This window comes from Zootermopsis nevadensis, unplaced genomic scaffold (assembly GCF_977971745.1).
Source record: "Zootermopsis nevadensis isolate Lab colony 2312 unplaced genomic scaffold, Znev_1.0 Znev_ptg000032l, whole genome shotgun sequence".
Taxonomy (NCBI): domain Eukaryota; kingdom Metazoa; phylum Arthropoda; class Insecta; order Blattodea; family Termopsidae; genus Zootermopsis; species Zootermopsis nevadensis.
In genome coordinates, this window is record NW_028259164.1 from 1,022,410 (window position 1) to 1,043,918 (window position 21,509).

The window sequence follows — 21,509 nt, forward strand, 5'->3', positions numbered from 1 at the left end:
AATGAACCCAAACTTCCACAAGCCGTAAGATGGCCGCTGGCCAGATTTTCTTAGTGAATGTGTACTCTCACTCTGCGCATGTCTGTCGGGCGATCCCACATTGCTCCTGGGGAAGGGGAACCAGATGACGTCATTCCTTAGAAATCGCCGAAGACAAAAACATAAATCAACTTTACCACACCTTAAATATATTCCAAAGGCACAGTTTCATAAGAGGGTTCGTGGATAAAACACACTTCCCACACAGGCATTATATTTTGTAACATAAATGACTATTATTTGAAGCATTTTCGTTTGTTTACATAATGGGATAGCTTGTAGAGCGGATTCTTCAAGATACGAAGCGTTATCACGCGTGAAGATTCCTCTTATCTTGTGTACACTTTCTTAGGTGTTTGAGAAACACTGCTGATTATTTGGATGTAACAGGATGGGGACAAATATTCAATACGCGTGACAAAATACTTTTAGGGCTCTCTCAAATCAAGTAAAGGATAAGCAACACATTCAACACAGAATTGTCAGAGAAACTTTTAATTCTTTAACAAAATGGTTATCATGCTGGATTTGTGGGGTAAACTTCCAAATGAAATAGGTAAGTTACATAACGAAACAGAACTATTTCGTAATGCAAAAAACTGTATAATTCAAACAGTTATAGCTCTGTCGTGGGACAATGGTGTACTATGCTTTTCTTACTAGTTTTACTACAAAAATATTTAAAAATCGCAAATTTAAATATACATTTAACATGCAAATTTATAATTAATCACTGGGCCCTTTTATTGTCATTCAGCTAGTCAAAAAATTCAACTGGTGGACTGGATTCAAGATGAGGTCCGCTAGCATCTTCTTGCGAACACCGAAATAAATCTTCAAGTACCATTTTTGACAATGAATATCAACTGAGCCATGCAGCTATCCCTTTAAGCTACCCGGAAGATAGATAAAACCCAAATTTCATAAGCATGCAATTTTCAATTAATTTAAAATCGTCATTTTTCATGGGATGGACAACTTCCTTTATGAAGGAATCTTGATGGGGAGACCATGCACAAATAAAAAAGGCAATGTTAACACCGAAAAATATTTTTTTTATTTCATGAGTAGCAGGTATCTGAACCGTTAAGTCATATTACAAAGCAGTAAGGTTTTTCCTATAACACTAAATGGATGATAATTCGGTGGCGATGCCATTTCGTCTACAAATTAATTAAGCAAATAACATAAAATCTGTATAAAGGGCGTGTGTTAACATCCAAGTAATGATTATCATTTACAACACAATCCTACACATAAGTTTTAATATATATGTTTTTTAAAACTATTTTTACATGTATTTACAAACACAACGGGGGTAGTTTACTTCAGAACATAAAACATACATACATATATTCATTCACTACTACATTTGAAGGTAAATAGTCTGCATCTTCTATTAAAAATACTGACAAGAACTCCTGGGTAAAACAAAACATCCTTTCCATCTTCCACAAGACAACAAAAACTTCAGTTACCATAATTTGCTCCTGTTTAAAGTGCCAGCACGTATTTTTTAAATCTACGCAGTAAAATAGCCAGTCTTCGCCGTGAACTTACCGAACGAGTCGCACATTATATCCTGTAGACTCATCTACATGTACCAAGAGAAACCATGCTCAATTCTTTAGCGGAATTTCCAAATACAGAGGCAAACCAATGGTGCTAATAACCGTCAAAATGACACCATAAATATCGACGGTTATTACCCAATTTTACTGTAACCAAAACATTCCCCCAAATTCAAAACAAGAGGTCACAGTACAAGACACAGAATAATATCCATAAAAATCAAATTAAAAACGGGGGCTAAAAGAAATGATTACATTTTGTATTTGTAAAATTTTCAGATTAAGCGATCGGATTTCTGTACTGCCAAGAAATAAGCGCAAATCGAATCAATTCTCAAAACACAACGCGACTTAGAAAAATAACAGAGGATGGGAAGAGATGAGACTCTTAGGAATTTATTTAGGAATTCTTTACGCATATAACGGCACAGAACATCTTATGGATAGGCTGCGCCTTAAAATCTCGTCGTGCCCACATTTTCATGTTCAGAAATGAGACGGACCGTCTAGTAAGGAAATAATACATTTTAAGCAAATTAAAAGAAGACTACATTAGAATGATACTTAACTGCATTTACATTGAAAAATATAACTTTTTCTTCTTAATTCTGATGTTCCACGTCACGCTAGCACTGAAGATGTCAAACACTTCGTATTTAGTGCTGCGTCGATACAATAAAATAAAATTTGTAAAAGAAAACTCGTTTCAGTAAACACAAAAATTTACCTTTTCAAGAGTGTGAAAAATGTTTGACGCCCAGTTACGACTTCAAACACGCCGTTCCTTACACAGATTCAGATTCCAAAATGTGAATAAAGAATGTCACGCTTTGTTAGCCTAGTGGCAAACACTATTGAAGACCGCAAGCACGGTGTTTGAAACAAATATTTTACCGGGGGATTATTTTGGTAATTTTAGACTTTTAACAGAACCTCACCGACTTCATTTACCTTTGATCACGTTGTTACATTACAAATGATGTTACTACAAAAACTCTTCTTTGTACAGATGAAAAAAAAATTGCAATACTAGAATCTTAATTATTAAAACTGCTCCGACTTCACGAAAAAGACCATCTTTACACATGTTTATTTTTTTTACCACTTCTTGTTACAATTGATTGATGTGTAGCGCAAAAACCTATATATAACAAGAGAGTAAACACATTTCTAGCTACTAAATTTAATACTAGTACACAAGGGATTTTTTTTTCTCATTTAAAACACACCAGCGAGTTTTGGAGTTCCTTCATTGGGACAACTAATTACTGAGTCGCCCAGGCATTGACTAGGTTATCATAAGGAGTGTTGGTGGGGTTTCATAGTTCAAGGTAAAAGGAATAAGGACAATTGATATCACCGGCAGAAGGACAACAGTGAAAGGGTGAAGAATGTACAGCATTTTCAATACTAAAACACGGGTAGCAAGATCAAAAAGTGACCAAGCGCAACCTGAAATCAAATAAGTATCCGATAAAAGTATCTTAGTTGGGTTTCTACACTGCAGATTGAATTTTACTAGTACTTTTATTAAACTTTGTTTTAAAAAGTGTTAAAACCACAAAAAGTATGTAGAAGCAGGTTCAAACTTCATATTCCAAAATTAATATCTTCGGACTACCGAGTCAATTTAGCTACGTAATAAGACAACCAAAATGCATATTACATAATAATATTCAGGGCATAATAATATGAGGGAACTTCCAAATATTGACAGAACTTCCCAATATTGAGGGAACTTCCCAATATTGAGGGAACTCTCCAATATTGAGGGAACTTCCCAATATTGAGGGAACTTCCAAATATTGATAAATCATCGCAGTTCCAATACTGTCAATGCAAACAAATTTAATTTAGTCACGACCACATTCAAATACCATTCCAGCTGAAAGAGGTTGCGCATTCTTAGATATAAAATGAATAAGTGGGAAATTTTGGCAGAACCCTGGAATATTTCTTATGATAACATACTTGGCAAAAGTAAATACTAAAGATAATACGGAAGACAAACAAATTACTGCAAAGCAGAAAAGAAATACAATATCTAAGTATAGAAGAAAAAAAATTATAGAGACTTGAAATGCCCACAAGGAACTTTTTATATCATCAATTATTTATAATTATTATTATTATTATTATTATTACAAAACACTTTGTATTTTAGTGTACACAATCATTTGTTACAGCAAAAGTATAGCTTAATTACAAGAAAACAAAGACAGGCCTGAAAGTGCTCAGCTAATATTGCAGGTTCGCTCGTACATTTGGCTGGCGAACGCTCGTTATAGTAGAAACTGTGTTACCTGCTCGGCAACGTGCAGAAATCTCCAAACTTCTTCACTCCCACTCAACTCTCATCATCAGTTACATATAGACAACAGCGTACTTAAAGAGGAGTGAATAAAGTCTGTGTCGGCTGTCGATTAATCGTGAACTTGGTTGCGATCACAGAATTCCAAACAGAGACCGTGACGAGTGCAGTGCGCTTGTACACCCGACAACTTCTCGACACCGTTCACGTGGCTTCGTTTACAAATTTTGAATACATTTATCGACGCGCTGTTCACATCGAATGAAACTTTGTCACCAAATAAAATTTGTTGCCTATGTGTAGCAAGCTCATGTTACAAATTTATACTAAGATGATAACTACAGTGCTATTATGTGCCCCCACCCCCCAAAATCAACGACAGAACTTCCATATTACTTGCATGTGACACTTATCATAATTTGTACACTTAAAAGAGAGTTTCATCATCGTTAATGTGAGTATATTACAAAACTCTTCATAAAAAATTGGCTCCGAATGAAAAACGGAGCTGCTACATTAACCTATATAACACATTTCACCTGCGTTTAAACTCCACAAACTCGACTTCTTTCAAGCAATACCTAACACTTCTTGTAGTTACTTGCACAATTTAATTGCTAGTCTTTGTACCTCGGCCAGATGAATACAAATGTTTTTTTTCTTAGCGTGTACGTAAAAGACAGAAAATAGGAAGAGGTCGTAAAGAAAACGCGCTGCAATCGTAATAATTGCGAGACGGTCGTAATTGTATCAGATTCTTCAAATCTTATGTACAGAAAATGCTTATGTTTCATTATATACATGTAAGACAGTCTTTCTGAAAGACTTGAAATAAAGTTAGTCACAGCTTCTACTTCTGCTTTTGCTCAAAGAAATTGCGAAACATCTTGCCATGAAAACGGCTTGGTATTTGCCTAAAACATACCAAATAAACCATTTAGCCTTACCACGTCAACATAATGACTTCCATTTGTGAAAGAAATTAATAATTATTATAATAATATTAATAATACACGCCGACGAACATATCCGCGACAAGAGCGCTACAGTCACGTGCCCTTCACGTCTCATTTTAGTGACCCTGCGTATCAATTACAATTAGAACAGATGACGACCAGTATTAACCACGTACGGCCCAAAGTGGCACATACTTTGATCATAAAATAATATCTTCGGGGGACCTTTACAGTAAACCTATCATCAAATCCTATCTTATCATAGTATCCTAAACCAGGAACATTCAAATATTAACCGGCCCGTAAGTACCCGACCCCGGTATTTCCTGGGTGTAGGAACTCTTGAAACCAAAACCCGCTGCCTTTACTACTTGTACCTCTCCATCGGCTTCAGCTTAGGGATGGGGAAACTGTACCACATGCCCTTAAACCTTACCACATTCAGAGAAATCATCTTGCTGACCTCCCACTGTAGTACACAACTCCTCTCTCTCGCTTACATAAAGAGAAGAGAAGTCGGAAACAAACGCGGAGACAAGTGACCCAAGTTTATGGGCTTTCCTCTTCTTCGCTTAAGTCTCCCGCTCCTTCTTAACTTTAAATTCTTCGCCCAGAATGGTTGCAATTTCACCTTGCATAAATGCCCAGGGAACATTCGAGTTTGCCAGAGGGCACTTCTCTCCACTTGGACAATAAACCTACAGCAGAGGGAAATAATTATTTTTATCGTGTGAGGCGATCTATTACATCACAATAATAATTACAGTCAAATGACAAATGTGTTATTTCAGAAACAAAAATGCAATCTCTACTACTCATTTCAAAAAAATGCAACTCACCTCTGACCCAGCCCCCTGCCTCTTGATGCTATCCCGAGAGCAGGGGAAGCAGAACTTGTGATGGGGGACGGAGGGACATTGGACAAAATGTGTATCCTCGAGCCGTTCTTGGCACAGCGTACACTTGAGCGTAGTCGTGCTGGGTACAGAACCTGGGGCTCCGCTGCTGCCACCTCCACCAGGATTTGTGCCACCCTCTCCGGCATTACCTGTCGGTGTGCCGGCGCCCTCTCCGGAAACGCCGTTACTGTTGGTAGTTTCACTAGAGGTCACTGTCGTTGAACTGACATGACGACTACCTGATGATCGGCGACCACTAGTGGATCCTGCAAACCAAATTCGTCACAGCATTTACTTTAATGTACCGAGCTTCTCAATTAAAACATATTAATGGGCTGTGAATAAATTTTGCTAACTCTGCATCGTAGTCCTGACATGAATATGTCAATGGTTATTTCATGGCGTTGCTTGAACAACTGAGTTTATTAAGTGCTGAATTAAAGATGATTATGAATAACAAAGATTATAGGAGAAATGGGTTGACGTCCATTTCAAAAAATTCCCCAGAAACGCAGGAAATTCAACAACAACAACAAAAAATCAGTACAGCTGACTTCTGAGGAGGACTGACAGCGAAAATCTCCTGTCACTGTTGTTCTGGGTTACGATACTGCATGGACTCACACGCAGATACCAGTATTTCAGAGAAACATACTGCCTCCATCTTCAGCAGGTCACAAATTCAAATTTCAATCCAGAGAAAGATATCCCGACAATATTTATAGTTCTCCGGAGTCTTTCCAGGCAAGTGCTGAGATAGTGCTTTATATTAGGCCACAACGGTTTCCTTCCAAATCCTATAATTTAACATTGTGTATTTCGTGTTACTGACAGCATCGTTTAGTACACAACAAATAAATAAACAGTGCCACAACTCTTGAAGACCGACATCAACAACGTCACTGCAGCAAAAACCTCAAATCTCACCAAAACCTCCTGCGCGCAAGTCACGTGTATCGCAAGTGTAAATCACCCTCTAATTCTGAAGGTCACAAATCTGATAAACCATACAGATAATATGGAGTTTAAATAAATTCTTCACTGATGAACGTGTAGTTTCAGAAAACCTAGGTCTAATTACTTAAAACCTGTGGAAATTCACGTCTCCATTCCACATGTTACGACTTAAAAATACCTTCTTCCTTGACCTCCATAATTTCTAATCCATAACTTGGTTCCACATTTTAAAATCTCTGCACACACCAACTCCAATTTAACACAAAATTTCCTTTCTGTCATGTGCCCCCAAACCGTGGAAGATGGGGCACTTCCCCCAACCCAACGTACGATCGAGGTAAGTCAAACACCACAGCGCACAATGGTACAGAATTTATCTTAAATCATGCCAATCTGAACTAAACATGCTACAGCAAGCTTCCTTCAGCCCCATCAGTGACTAGAAGGAAGATCCATGCAATCCGAAGCTGACACAAGGTTTGGGCTAGTCGGAAAATCCTTTGGACCAACTGCTAGAATTTGTATGTGACTTCTGTAATGTGTTAATGAATGTTGTACCATCACAGTTTAAGGGAAAGGTCAATCATAAGCTGCAATATATTATCCCCGGGGTCCGCAGTGGCGAGTGGTCCCGAGGCGTGGGCCTTGTGTCGCTTGGACCGTGGGTTCGAATCCCACTCAAGCCATGGATGTTTTTCTGTGTTGTGCTGTCCTGTGTACAGGTAGAGGCCTTGCGATGGGCCGATCCCTCGTCCAAGGAGCCCTACCGAATGTCTATAGATCGAGCCAAGGAAAAGTTGGGACCCGCAGTGCTCAGGCATTTGAAGAACGGGTCGTTCCCAGTATATTATCCCCATCAAGAGAAATAATGTATCAGAAACTAAGATCACGCTGTGGTATGACTTTTCCAACATGTGCTTCCTGGTTCCTCAACAGTTACAATATCTACAATACATTCCTTCAAGTGCTCAACACGCTCTCCGCTGACATTCCCTACACTTTCCGAACAGATTCTGGTTCACATGCAAAAGTTGCAAATGCAAGACGCCTCAAAGCAAATGATTTTTCAGAGTTGTTCCTCCTTGCATTTTGGTTTGATAATCCCTCGGGAGTAACTTTGGTGGTGCGGAATCCTGCTGGAAATGTCCCCCCCCCCCCAGAAAATTGGCTGCAGTGATCTGCCCCACATTGCTTCAACTCTACAGCATTACAATCAATCAAAACTACGCGATGCAATATCAAATTAAAATCATGCGACAAAACTTGTGACATTTTAGAACAAAAGCATTAAAGTTTGTGTTTGTTGTGACTGCTTATCAGTAACCCAGGTACTGTACATTTTAAAACTGCGTTCTTTGAGGCACGAAAATATATGCCTTATGTGATACAGACCCTAGTTCTTATCCCCGTGCTTTAATACAATAACTGAAGTTAAGTTTGGAACCTCCAGAACACGTACTGCGTTACAAATAAGTACGTGACCGCAACATTGAATTTTACGTTATTCAACTCAGTATTTAAATACAAGCCACCTAACCTCTGAAAATCACTTAAATAGATAAATTATACACATTAAACCCAAAAAATGAGCATACAAAAAAACAGAAGTACGTCAGGCACCCCCAACCCAAAAAGCCATCATTTGTTTCTTAATAATTTACCTGAGGAATTGGGTGAATGCTGAGAACCTCTTGAGGCTGACCTTGGGCCCCCAGACCCCGGGGGACTCCCCCCAGCACTTCGAGGTGAACCAGGGGGCAGGTTATCAGCTACGGACATGAGGGCCGCCATGGGCGACTGCCCATTGCTACCCTGCTGTTGTTGTTGTTGTTGTTGTTGTTGCTGTTGTTGTTGTTGCTGCTGTTGTTGAGAAGGGGCCTGCGAGTTCGACTGCTGTGACTCCGGGGGAGACCCGGTTCGGGGGCCCAGAGGGGAACCTGCTCCCCCATTACTCACGCCCAGAGGTACTGCGGGGTAACCTGCACACATGCAACACAAGATTCGTACGGTAACCAGGCATCCCGTGCAGCGCTCAAGCTGACTGTAGCAATCAACAGGTCAGACTAAAAATATACAGAAAATAACAAATAAAGACAGAGGCAATACAGAAATAAAAAAAAGAAGGGATAGACAGAGAAAAAGAAATTTCATTATCCAATTACTGTACCATGAGAAGCTTGAGACTCAACTATTCATTATTGGTACTTTTGGGTTATCGGGACACAAAACGGAGGAGTCGAATGTCTGGACTTGGATTGGCACGGAAAACTGCGCATGCGTATTAGTATACCCGTATACTCGGTTGTTATCTGTTAGTTCGTTCAGTTATTTATTGCTGTTCGGTACCATGTTAAAGATTTGGGAAGATTTGTCATTTATTGAAATAAAATATAATAACTTTCAAGTATATATCATTTATCCACACACATTAACCTAACCTAACCTATCCTAACCTAAGCTAAGCTAACTCAACCTATCCTAACCTAACTCAACCTATCCTATCCTAACCTAACCTAACCTAACTCAACCTATCCTAACCTAACTGAACCTATCCTAACCTAACTGAACCTATCCTAACCTAACCTAACTCAACCTATCCTAACCTAACCTATTTTTAAAGCGATGTGTCCCGATAACCCACAAGTACCTCATTATTAAAAAGAATAGCGAAATACGTCTATACCAGTTCTATCGTCAAGAGGCTAAAAATTAAAATGTATACCCTTAACATATAATTTTATCCGACATTATATGATATGGTGGCTACCAGTCCTACTAAGGAATGGAGCAATTACGACACTGAACTTGCCTTCAGTCTCCGCCACTGATCATAATGTGTATGAGCTATTTATCTCACTTATTAATCCATAATAATTCATAACTTGACACCATCCACAAATTGCATCCATACAGGTAACCAAAAAAAGAATACGTCATAAAAATAAAAGAACGAAACAATCAATTTTATAACGTACAGATGAGAACGCAGTCACATAAATAATCTAACAATTCTATCAACAAAATTTAGAACTATAAAATAACTTAATGCCAACACTTCACTACATTGCATTTTTAAACAGAAAATAGAGACCACTTTCATAATAAGCTCGTAACAGCGACAGAAATTTAAATCAGAAACAATATCTAAGACCTTCAGTGCTCAACACTTCTGTAGACGTCATCGTATATAATCAAACTATTCATGTACAATATTGGATAAAAATATTTTTGCCATTTTCGATGTTTTTGGCTTTCTAAATTGCACGTAACATCAGAGACCAAGAGGTGGGATAAGAAACCTTCCTCAGCATCCCAATAGTTTTCATAAAAGAAAGCTCTTTACAAGATGTGACAGTTGGCACGTTACTTACAGCATTTTACGCAAATATATTTAACAATACTGTATCTTTCACTGAGGTTACAACCATCACATTAAAGACAGTATTGATGACGTCAACTACATAGAGACTCAGCCATCAGGAACGGGTGTCTCATGAAATTAGCACGAAGACGAACTCCTTGGTCCGCCCTGGTTCTAGGAACCATAAGATTAAAGCTAAAATTCGGGCGCATTAGAACTGCGCCGAGTATAGGATTCTCAGATTAAAAACACGATTTCCTTCAAACATTAACCAATTTACTCTTGTAACTGAGAAGTTTAATTTTCTTCGAGGTAAGAACTGAAATTTATAATTAAAATTTAAAATAGTTTCTGGCTACAAAAGGTTAATACAGGAATTGAACTTTACGAAAAATATTGACGAACTATTGAACTAATCTGTACATGACCAAAACGTTTTACGTGATAAGATGTAACTACTTAGTAAAGCGCCTGTCTCGACGTGCACGTGAAAAACTACTCTAATCTTTTCAACTACTAAAGCCTTTGGTCCACATGCAAACAAGATTCTGGCTGCTTGCGTCATGCTAATATACAAATATGTATATTTGTGAACAGCATTTAGATTAAGTACGCATGCATATAGTCTGAAACTATGCCAACGAAAAATTGTACAATACAATAAAGTGGCTTTAAAAATAAAGAAAAAATCTTAAAACATTTACATTCACCAAGCTCTCTACGATAAGTTACGAAGTGGCATTTTGATTGGTAACAGGGATACTGCAGTTCAACATAAGTATTTTTTCGGCACGTCCAACCAATCAGGTAACTTGAAGTGTAAAAATTATGATTAAGCTTTAGATACGAACAAAAAAAAATATTACAACACCAACAAAGTTTATTAAGTATTAAAGAAGTTGTTCATATTTCTTTACATTTCATCTGACAGCAGGCAGAACTCTGGGACAATTTTTAATAGTTTATTTTCGCGTACACACTTCGACAAAAAAAGAGTTCCTTTGAGGAATGTACAGACGGCACTTCCATCTACTGCAGAGGCAAATAAAGAATTACTAAGAATGTACGTATATTTGCCTGTACAACCTCTTTACATTACATTTCTGTATTTATATTACACAATTCAAAATTTAAGCATTCATACGTTAAATAAAGCCTACTGTTGACTCACATGACAACTGAATTTTGAATTCCTCACTCGTGTTTTAGTTAGCTTTTATCTGTTAGACAGTTGGTAGGACTCCTTGGACGAGGGATCGGCCTCTACCTGTACACAGGACAGCACGACACAGAAAAACGCGGACAAAAACATCCATGGCTTGAGTAGGATTCGAACCCACGGTCCCAGCGACCAAGCTACGCGGCCACTGTGATGTCAATTCTATACGCAACGGTTATTTACTGCAAGCCAATCATATAGACGTATATTAAGGCTTTGACCGGGGATGTTCTTTTGTTAAATCTTATGTGGTACCGCCTGATTCGACTTCTAAAGGTTAAGTGAAGTGTTTTCTTCGCGGTACGGTCTGGATTCGTAAATATTATGAAGACGAGCTTCGGCTTCAACTGGTTAACCAGCTGATTTTCGTAATGGTGAGGTGTAGTGTTTTCTTCGCGGTACGGACTGAATTCATAAATAATATTCAGACGATCTTCGGCTTCAAAGGGTTAAAATACAAACATAACCCAACTTACGCAATTACGCAAATGAACAAGCTTGCCAAACCTCCTCCGAGGGTATCAATTAATACTACACTGCAAACGAACCTGGATATATATACGTGTTTATTACATTCGGTAACAAAACCTTCATTACGCCATAAATGACGTCGGCCTAGGCCCGGGGGAAGGGGGGGGGGTGGTGGTGTTTACAACGATCTTCCACCTTTCTTTTATACGTTAAGTTTCCTTGCCTGGGTTCCGCCTTGTAGCATCGTCTCCCATGGCTGACAACCGTTAAGATTTTACCTGGAAGGGTCCCAAGCCAAGGACAAAATCTTCAAACCTAGGGGTCTGACTGTAATACGACTACAACACACAACAAACACGTGTCCCCCAGTAAAGAATTCGAATGCTCTACAAACAAGTAGGTGCAGCTTCATTCTTCTTCACTAACACCTGAAATATTTACAAATATGTGACAACGGCTTGTTTCAAAAATCCATAAAAGTAAAGGGTTTTACGGTAAGTTCTGTGTGATAGAATAAATCGAGTGGGAAGCCTTGTTTTTGAATACGAATAAGAATTAACAAATCTATAAGACATTCCCTATTTAAAAAGTTTTCGCAGTAAAAATGCATAAAAATATAAAAATCATAATTCATTTAAATCCTTACCTACTTACAAAACATGAAGGAAACTGTGTCACGGGAAACAAGCTCTCACATGCGGGAAAAAATTTAAAATATCGATCAAAACCCACGCACGTTATGTAAGATGGCGTGCTCGGTATTTCATTCCTGTACCTCAATATTAATTACGTCAGCGTAACCAAGAAACCTTCTAATATCTGCTATTATTCCATATTGTTTTAACACTCAGCATTTCAAAGTTTAAGTGTGATATGAAGTACGAAAAAAAGAAAGGTTAGACTATCATATACACCAACGACAGGCCGTCATTCACTTTTCCGTATTTCAGTTACGGAATTTCCAAAAAAAAAAAAACACCTTTGATTTCTGGTAAAATAGTCGAGATACCTATTCTGCTGGGTTCCGTAAACCGAGAAGTAAGACCCCATCCTTCGAAATGTAGTGATTTATTAAGGTTTCGCTACGTATTAAAATATTTAAAATATACGATGGATGAAAGCCAAGTCACAATCCTATTTCTTAGTTCTTAAACTGTCATGGACAACGTTCGATGGCCTTTTCCGATTTATAACTAATTCTGAAAGTGTGAGTCTTTTAAAGACATGGTAGATTCGAACCAGCTAGCGGTCAAGACCGCAATGGCCTAATTTCCTGGTTAAAATTACGAAAGAAAACCATAACGTGTTAATATGCTTTATTGAACATTATTTCGAAATTCTCATGATTTTTAGACGTAATATCAATTTCTCTAAGGGCACACTATGGCTACACGGACTTTGTTATAACCACAAATATTCCCACGTATCTAACTAATCTTATTCTCATTTACGTCTAGCTTTTTTACATCTCTAATATTCCTTAATTCTACAGCATTAATATAATTTATCATTCTCTTATAAGCTACTAATAAGCCATTTAACGCTCAATTGTTTCCCCTCTACTCCGTCTTGATCTCAAATCAGATTTCACCGACACGCCAACTTCACCTACACCGAAGTTAACGCAGAACACAAATGTGATATAACTTCCCATTCCGGAGGTAAACTTCATGTGCCACAGGGAAAAGTGTTTCCCCCTACACATTTGTTTCCATGAATCGATAAACATCTGAAGAGTCCAAGGCCAATTGCCATCCTGTCTCGAGGGGAGGATTGTGAGCCCCAAGATATAAAACTCTACAGAGAACTTGATTATCCCAGTCACAGCAGACACGGATGGATTCCGATCATTATTCGTGCACGACGATATCGTGGATTTCGTGACGTGACCATCCCACCGAGCAACATAAAGAAATCAAGTCACGAATGTATGAAATATATAATGCAATTCATGCTACTAACTGGCTGGATTCCAAGGTCAATATATATATATATATATATGACACTTCAAGGTGTTCGATGACGATGGCTGTCAACAGAACAGCTGACGACGACAGTGAGCTCCTCTGAAACGTCGGTCGATACCTACCATAAAACGCGGTGCAACATTCGAGAAGAATCTTCAAGGTTAATATCGATCGATTCATCAAGATTTCACTGCCAACTGAGACACGAACAAAGAGTTTTCAAGATCAACAGCACAACGTGGAATTCATACAAATTAGTACGTTCTGCTTTATTAATAAATATGAAGTCATGTTGCGGTTTGTTCCGAGCAGTGAGGTGAGATCAAGATCATTTTACTGAGAATGTCAATATGTTGTTGCAAAGCACATACAGATATTCAACTATGCAGATATAAAAATTAAGCTGAACCGAAATTAAATAAAATATGCCGTACATATTTTAGAACAGACCTCTACCGTCTCTTACTGATTAATGTTTCATCACTTATTGCATAAAATATTACCGAGGTTACAGCATCGTTATCAATGACTTCACTTCAGAACGGCACGTTTCGACTGTTAAACAACACAGTTTGCAAAGTCAATGCACTTCACAATGTAAATATATTGTGATACGTCAACTTTTTAGGGTTAATAACCACACACATTATTAAGGCCCTTGTCCTGTGAGAATCACCAATTACCAATCAATTATAAACGATTTCTCATTTACCGATTAAAAAAATAGACAACTAATACCATGAACTGCAAGAATATTTGCATCGCTACAAATGTTTTCTTTTGTTTGAAAATTACAATAGAAATATTTGCGATAAATACTTATGAAGTGACATCCTCACTCACTCATACAGCTGTTCACTTTATTTCCCGAGGCAGAAATGACAACGATACGAGAGTTTAGTGTGTCATTCTAGTGTTGGAAATTTGTACATACCTCCGCTCACAACCTACATGAAAGTTTGGCGTCCTTTCGTGTTAAGTATGAAACAGGAAGGAATAGTTTAAATATAGGATCGAAAATAAAAGTATAAAAAAATTCAGAAAATACAGAAAAGGCAATTTCATAAGTATATAAATTCTAAATATTACTATTACTTCTAATATGCAAGCTTAATTTCTAACCGTATAAAACTCTATTGCCCTACAAATAAATAACACGCACCAGAATACTGTGAACATCCGGTGCGTGCGAACACGTACAAGAACGTGTATACACGCCAACAAATCAAATTCCGTAGACTTTTACTCCTCCTAAGTCATTTTACAGTTCAATATATCGAACGTGACAGCACTCCTTCGTTCCTGGAGATTCAGCATCTAGAAGAATCTCAGCCCAAAGACCAGGTATCCCAATGTATTCCAATACATTATTCAACAATCATCCTATCATTCGATGTTATATAATCTGAGCTACTTATTTATATATACCACAAAATAAAACACCGTTAGATTTAATACCCAAAAAGTTTTTTCAACCACCGGGAAGATCAGACACGTTATGATACAAACATCAAACTGTGTAACAAGAATAATTTCCCTCCTCGACATATTCGCATTTCCAAAAAAAAAAAAAAAAAAAAAAAAATGTTAGCAAGTTATACGTCATTCATTACGAAACGTTTGGCAACACTGTGTACGCTCGTATCGTAAGCGATATGGCATCACTGGATGACGAGTCGACAGACTCACGGCACATACAAAAATCCGGTCGAATCAACATTCCACGGCCTCCGAGCTCGTCCCGACAACAGTCGAGACAGGCCGAACGAAAAGAAGGCCATTACGATACTCTGACGTCATACGACAGGCGAAGGAGTCAGGCAAGCGAGGCGAAATGCCAGTTACGAACATGAACGAAACTAGACTTCCGTGACATTCAAGATTGCAGCCATACAACAGGCACAGCAAATACACTTGTTACCCATCATGCACTGAGTCACTGGTAGGATAGGCGGGGAAATATAAAGACCCCCCCCCCCACACACACAACTTGCTGTTATAACCTGTCTGATTTCATATCTAATACGGGATTCGAACGCACAGAAACATCACGAAAGTCGAAAATTGCCTGCCACCAAGAAAACGCAAAAGTTATATTATTTACGACAAACTACTCATACAGCACCTTAAAAATCTGGAAATTCTGTACAATATCACAAAATTAAATATCTGAAGCTTAATCTGCTTTCAGGCTTTGGCGATGGGCTGATTCCCAAAAAAAAATAATAATTAAACACGACACATCAAAAGATGACTTCTGGGGTATTGCGCCGTGCAGCATGCTAGAAGTTTACCGACGTTTCTGAGGTCTCCATAAGAGCAATGAAACGCTAAGAAAATTGTTCTAGGCCAGTGGTATTCAAACTTTTTTTGTTCGCGTACCCCCAGATATAATTTCTCTTCGACATTGTACCCCCAAACTTGGTAGATAATGCAAGTTATACAAAGTATATAATCCATATCTAAAATAAATTTAATAAATTACTGATTATTCAGTGTTTATCATAATTTTTTTTTAAATTTCACGTACCCCCTAAGATGTCTTCGCGTACCCCAGGTTGAATACCACTGTTCTAGGCTACACGGCGCGATATATTCATCACCACGAGAACCTAAAATCTCATTTGATACAAATGTAAGACTTCAAGTATCTTGCACTTTGTATAATTTCACTTCATACTTGATCGAAACGTGGAAATGTTGTATAAGCTTCCTATCAAAGACTTCTATAGGCCAATGGTAATGGTCAATGAACTGTGAGGGACAAGAAAGGAAAGTGACAGCGCCCTATTCCTGTTTTTCCCCCCCTCATTTCTTCACAAAAGACCCTCAGCTGTAGTAAGAAAAGCAGCGAAGACTGAAAGAAAGCGTTCTAAGGTCTGACCAATCCAACCCTCATCGAAGTACGTGGGAAAAGTGCCAGGCTCAGAATGGATTAATCCACACGTGTTTATGCAAGTAGTTCCTCCCGGGAGGGCCAGTATAACATTGACGTAGTTGAATTCCAAACCTGGCGGGAACACCTGGCTTGTATTCAAAAATGTTGTGACATTTGTCCCACGTAGCAAAAAACAACTACAGTATCTGAATAGGAACTTTTTCGGTACAGAGATGAGGAACGAGTACACTGAACTTAAAAGAGCTATTTACTTTAAATAAAAACCTAACAATAACTTCGGTGCAAGAATACAGGACAATTTCTGAAGCAGAAGACAATTTCTTTTGTAGTCTAGGTTCATTTTTATTTTTAAGCATAAGATCAGACAGGAGTCCGATGATGAATCAGACAAAATCTTTTGGAAACTGCTAAACAGCTCCACAGAACAGGTTTAACTAAATCCATAATATTGAAAAGAGGGCAACACGTACAGTAATTTCGATTTGCGACATATCGTTTGGTTTCCTCCTTTTATTTTACGATGCTGATACGATCACTAATCGATGATGAACTGGGTCGTAGTGGTTTAATCTAAAGCAGTGGTATTCAACCTTTATTGTTCGCGTACCCCCAGATATAATTTCTTTTCAACTTCGTACCCCCAAAGTTGTTGGTGTATAATTCAAGTTAAACATAGTATATAATCCACATCTAAAATAAATTACATTACTGATAATTCAGTGTTTAATCATAAAATAATATATTTCTTTTAAAAATTTCACGTACCCCCTAGATGTCTTCGCGTACCCCAGGTTGAATATCATTGATCAAAAGGACAACACAGGCACTTGCAACTAAGGAAAACCACGAAAACCCCTAAGCTAAAATAGCCACACCCGTTTACGATGTTTCTTGTTAACAATATCAGTCAGCGTAAGGATATTAAAAAAATCCTGATAGGCGTAATAGCTTCGTACATCATGCAGCGAAATGTCTGGCCTCTGACTTATAATGATTACATAATTGGGGAGGGGAAAAAAATTATGGTTCCCTATTCATTCAAACACTTGTGTACGACACGGGGATAGGAAGCTGAGGAAAGCATTCCTGAGGCATCATTCCAGCTTGGCACGACAAACCTGAAGCATGATACTCTGCCCCGATGACGCCACAAGCAGGCAACGTGCCAAGCAGTAAGCGACTTGGAAGCCGAGTTTAAGGAGCGCCTTTGTGTTTCAAAGTGCACTAAGAGCGATGGAAGAGCCAGGCAATGCCCGTTTATGGTTTGATCAATATCCGTTGCTGGTACCCGCCTATTTCTTGTTGGAAACCGACACACAGCGCTGCAGGTCGACCGCTGAGAGTGCAGAGTGCAGCGGAACTACGAAAGAGATGGCAACATGGTCGACGACAGACGGGGAGAGAATTCCAAACACTGCAGGGTATTGGAAGGGATGAATGACATGAAAAGATGCATGTTGTTTTGTTTCGTAAGCTTCGTCCGTGGGAAACTTTTTAAAATCGCGCACCTGATCAGAAAAGGCAGTAACTGGAGCACTTGGTATAAACAAAGCGTGAGAATACGCATTTCCATTGTTTTGTAAGCTGTCCAGATACCAAGCAAAGGCAAGACAGGTCATGTTTAGAACAAATCTGAAACAAAGTCGTACATCTCTTAAGCACTTTAACATCTCAGAAAAAGAATGCATCAAAATATCGATCCCTGCGATGGAAAGGGGAACAAAAGAACACTTGCTACTGCGCACAAACACTGCGCAGACGTGTCGTAAGCGTGACGTCACGAACGGAACCTGTAGCAGCCGTGCGTGTCTCCTACAAGTCAATTCCCCCCTCCCTATTCTAAAACGTTTCAATGCGTGCATGTCATGTTGTGACTATATAAAAATCTACATGCTCTTTCTCTCTTCCGCTCCTCTAACCACGTTAGCAGTGAATGCAAAGCGAGCCCCCCCTGCAGTCTCGTCACATGACATTAGTGACTCACGACAATGAGAAAATAAAACTTGTAATACCAAAGCTTTCTGTAACGATAACAGACCATTGTTGAAGGTCGTACAGTACTGTGGAATCAACACAAACACTACCTCAACATAAAGTTTAACAAATAAATACGAATACAAACGAGTCTTATCACCAGACTCATCCGAACTTACCATTGGGCTTGTAAGTGGCTGTATCAAAGGACGGCGCCCTAATAGGATGTTTGTCCTTGAAACGACTTTCGATGAACGGAGTCGTGTGACTTACAGCAGCAGGCAGGGACTCCCCTCTCGTTAGTGGTGGTCTAGATGAAGTGGAGTGTTCCTCCACGCTCATCATTCTCTTGGTCGTGGGTACTCCGTCACCGTTTACGTGGTGGTGGTGATGTTCGTCGTCTTCGTTAGAGGTGGACAGACCCCTCTTGAGACCGATTCCTGAAGAAGACTGTGGGGGTAGTGAGTTGGGGCGACCTCCATTCGAGGAGTGATGATGCTGTGATTGCTGCATATTATGGTGAGCAGCGGCTGCAGCTGCTGCTAAGTGAGCAGTCGGTAATCTCACGGTTCGAGTCATCGTCATCCCAGCCTCATGTTCATTTGAACCGGCGTCTGCAGACGACATTGTGCGTGGGACAGCCGAGCCCCGCGGTGGTGGAGGTTGAGGTACACTGGACGAAGTCTGGTACTCTGCCAAAAGTCCGGCTGATCGAGGATGGTGCAGGGTATTATATCCGTGGTGCGGACCTCCGGGAGGTGGTGGAGGCGGCTGCTGCTGTTGCCTACTAGGGACATGTGCAGCTGGGGGCAAACCTACGGGCATACCTACTACCTCCAAAGCAACACCATTCTGGTGCTGTGTTTCGTGAGGTATACTCGAAGAGCGGTGAACACTACCCGGTTGGGGTTTAGAACCAGAAGTGCTCCTCGATTCTTGAAAGCCATGGGCTCGTTTCATCTGTCGGGCCGTGTCCAAAACTAACTCGATGCGGTCCGCACCCTCGTAGTTCACACAACCTCGACACACAGCTTCAGAGAAATCGTGTAACATAGCCCAAGGCATGCGAGGTAAGTCGCACAGATAACAGTGCTGCCTTTTACCCATTTGCATCACAGACATTTTAACCATTAATTTTTTAAACTCCCCCCAAAAACAAAAAAAATCCAAACGCTACATACAAATCAATCACTGCTTTAGTGTTTATAACCTCTCTTAGCACACCAACACTGTCACAGTATGTCAAACACGAAAAAAGACAAAATATTATCGTTCTATAATACGCAAGTAAATTAACCTGTTGGCCTGCATTCCTTTCCCTAGACGTCACGTCCACTGTAGACTTAACAAGTTCTTTTATAACAATCCACGTCACTAGAATGTAGACCTGTTCACACAGCGCACTACTCACCAAAGCACCTTGTAACAGACTAACACAGGTCTACCTTCAGAACACAACTGCCCCCTCCGTCTCCATGGACTGTTGCCTGACTGACTACCCCCCTTTCCCCTCCGTTCCAAAAAAAAAACCCGCTGTTGTCCTCTCTTACTCTGCGCAGTCATAAGGAATATTACTCTGCGCATAGACATACAGAATATCACGCAAATCACGCAGGCAGTCGGCGCAACCAATGGCGCGCATCTAACCTCCTCGCACCCCGGTGCTAAACACAATACCTTATCAACGCGAAACTACGTTTTTTGGGTACTAATAGTATCAAGCGACCTTTTCTTGGCATGAGATGGATTGTCATTGTAGGGTCGTTCATATTTTTTTACCGTTAAAGCCATGCGCGTGTTCTGCATGTGTGTATACAGCATTGAAATGTCAAATAAAGTCAGTACATTTCTGGGCACAGCTCGTCACAAAAATTACCTTGTGGAATGAAGCGTCCGATTATGCCTATCAAGAACTCACTTCAAGTGATAAAAAGACAAAGTATCAGCAGCAATCAACAGGAGATACGGGTTCGAATCCCGTCTGGTTGGTGTCTTTCTACTCAGTTCTGCCTCCTCAAATCTTTTTAAGACACATCTTGGTTGTTTCATAAATTTATTAAGAAAAGTATGGAAACTCGTGACTTGGTCGCATCCACGGGAAGGAATTACTTTTTTAATTATGTATGTCGAGATGTCCACTCTTAGGACCTTCCTGGTACATTCCGAAACGAAGTGCTGAACGAGACTGAATCCCAGACTCGCGAATCGCGGTCCACCGCTAGCTTCCCTCGGTTAAAGAAGATTATGTTGTCGGATAAATATATTATTTCTAAGTCCTTGGCTCTCGCTGTGTTCGTAATATTTGCAATTTCTGGAGCTGCGGGGAATAAGACGTCATACTTGCACACTGGTCAATGTGCCAGGACAGTCCATTACGTAGAAACAGCCCAGGAGGCATTGGCAGTAACACGCTCATACTGTACTATTATTAAACACGTCGGTGTTGCATGCCTAACGCCCCTCTGGGAGATAAAAAATGGTAGGAGTGTGCAAAGCTAAATATAAACAAACAAGACTCAAAAATATTCAACTTTTACAGAAATAGAATACTCCACAAACATACGCCAAGGGGAACCAACCACTCCCAGACAGGAGGCTACGCTGTTAAAACAGCAGGAAGAAATTACTTGTAATTACAGCATTTATATGCTATGATTTTTAGATAACAAAATTCCACGTGCTTTCAGTTTCAGGTTTCTGAGCGCTAGTCCGTATTGCGGGTAATAATTTCTGTTGCAGATGTCGTTAAATTGTTTTTTTTTTGTTTCAAGTTTTATATCTGAAAATAATTTCTTTACATTCATAAACATAGAACAACTTTATAGGTTCTTCAAGTGCCTGAGCACTGCAGGTCCCAACTTTTCGTTGGCTTTGATCTATAGACA

The 21,509-nt window shown here is 39.4% G+C and overlaps 2 protein-coding genes across 2 annotated transcripts in view; both read right to left on the bottom strand.

Moving 5' to 3' along the window:
- The window catches only part of LOC110831677 (uncharacterized), a 170,703-nt gene that overhangs the window by 32,429 nt on the left and 116,765 nt on the right, over positions 1–21,509 (bottom strand). The gene's annotated exons all lie outside the window — the stretch shown is intronic.
- On the bottom strand, positions 1,074–20,131 carry Pits (Protein interacting with Ttk69 and Sin3A). The gene is made up of 4 exons (XM_022067911.2): positions 18,804–20,131; positions 8,395–8,712; positions 5,717–6,042; positions 1,074–5,575 (listed from the first exon to the last, which is right to left on the bottom strand). Exons 1-4 carry the CDS (start codon positions 19,753–19,755, stop codon positions 5,450–5,452), a joined length of 1,722 nt encoding a protein of 573 aa, XP_021923603.2. The 5' UTR covers positions 19,756–20,131; the 3' UTR covers positions 1,074–5,449.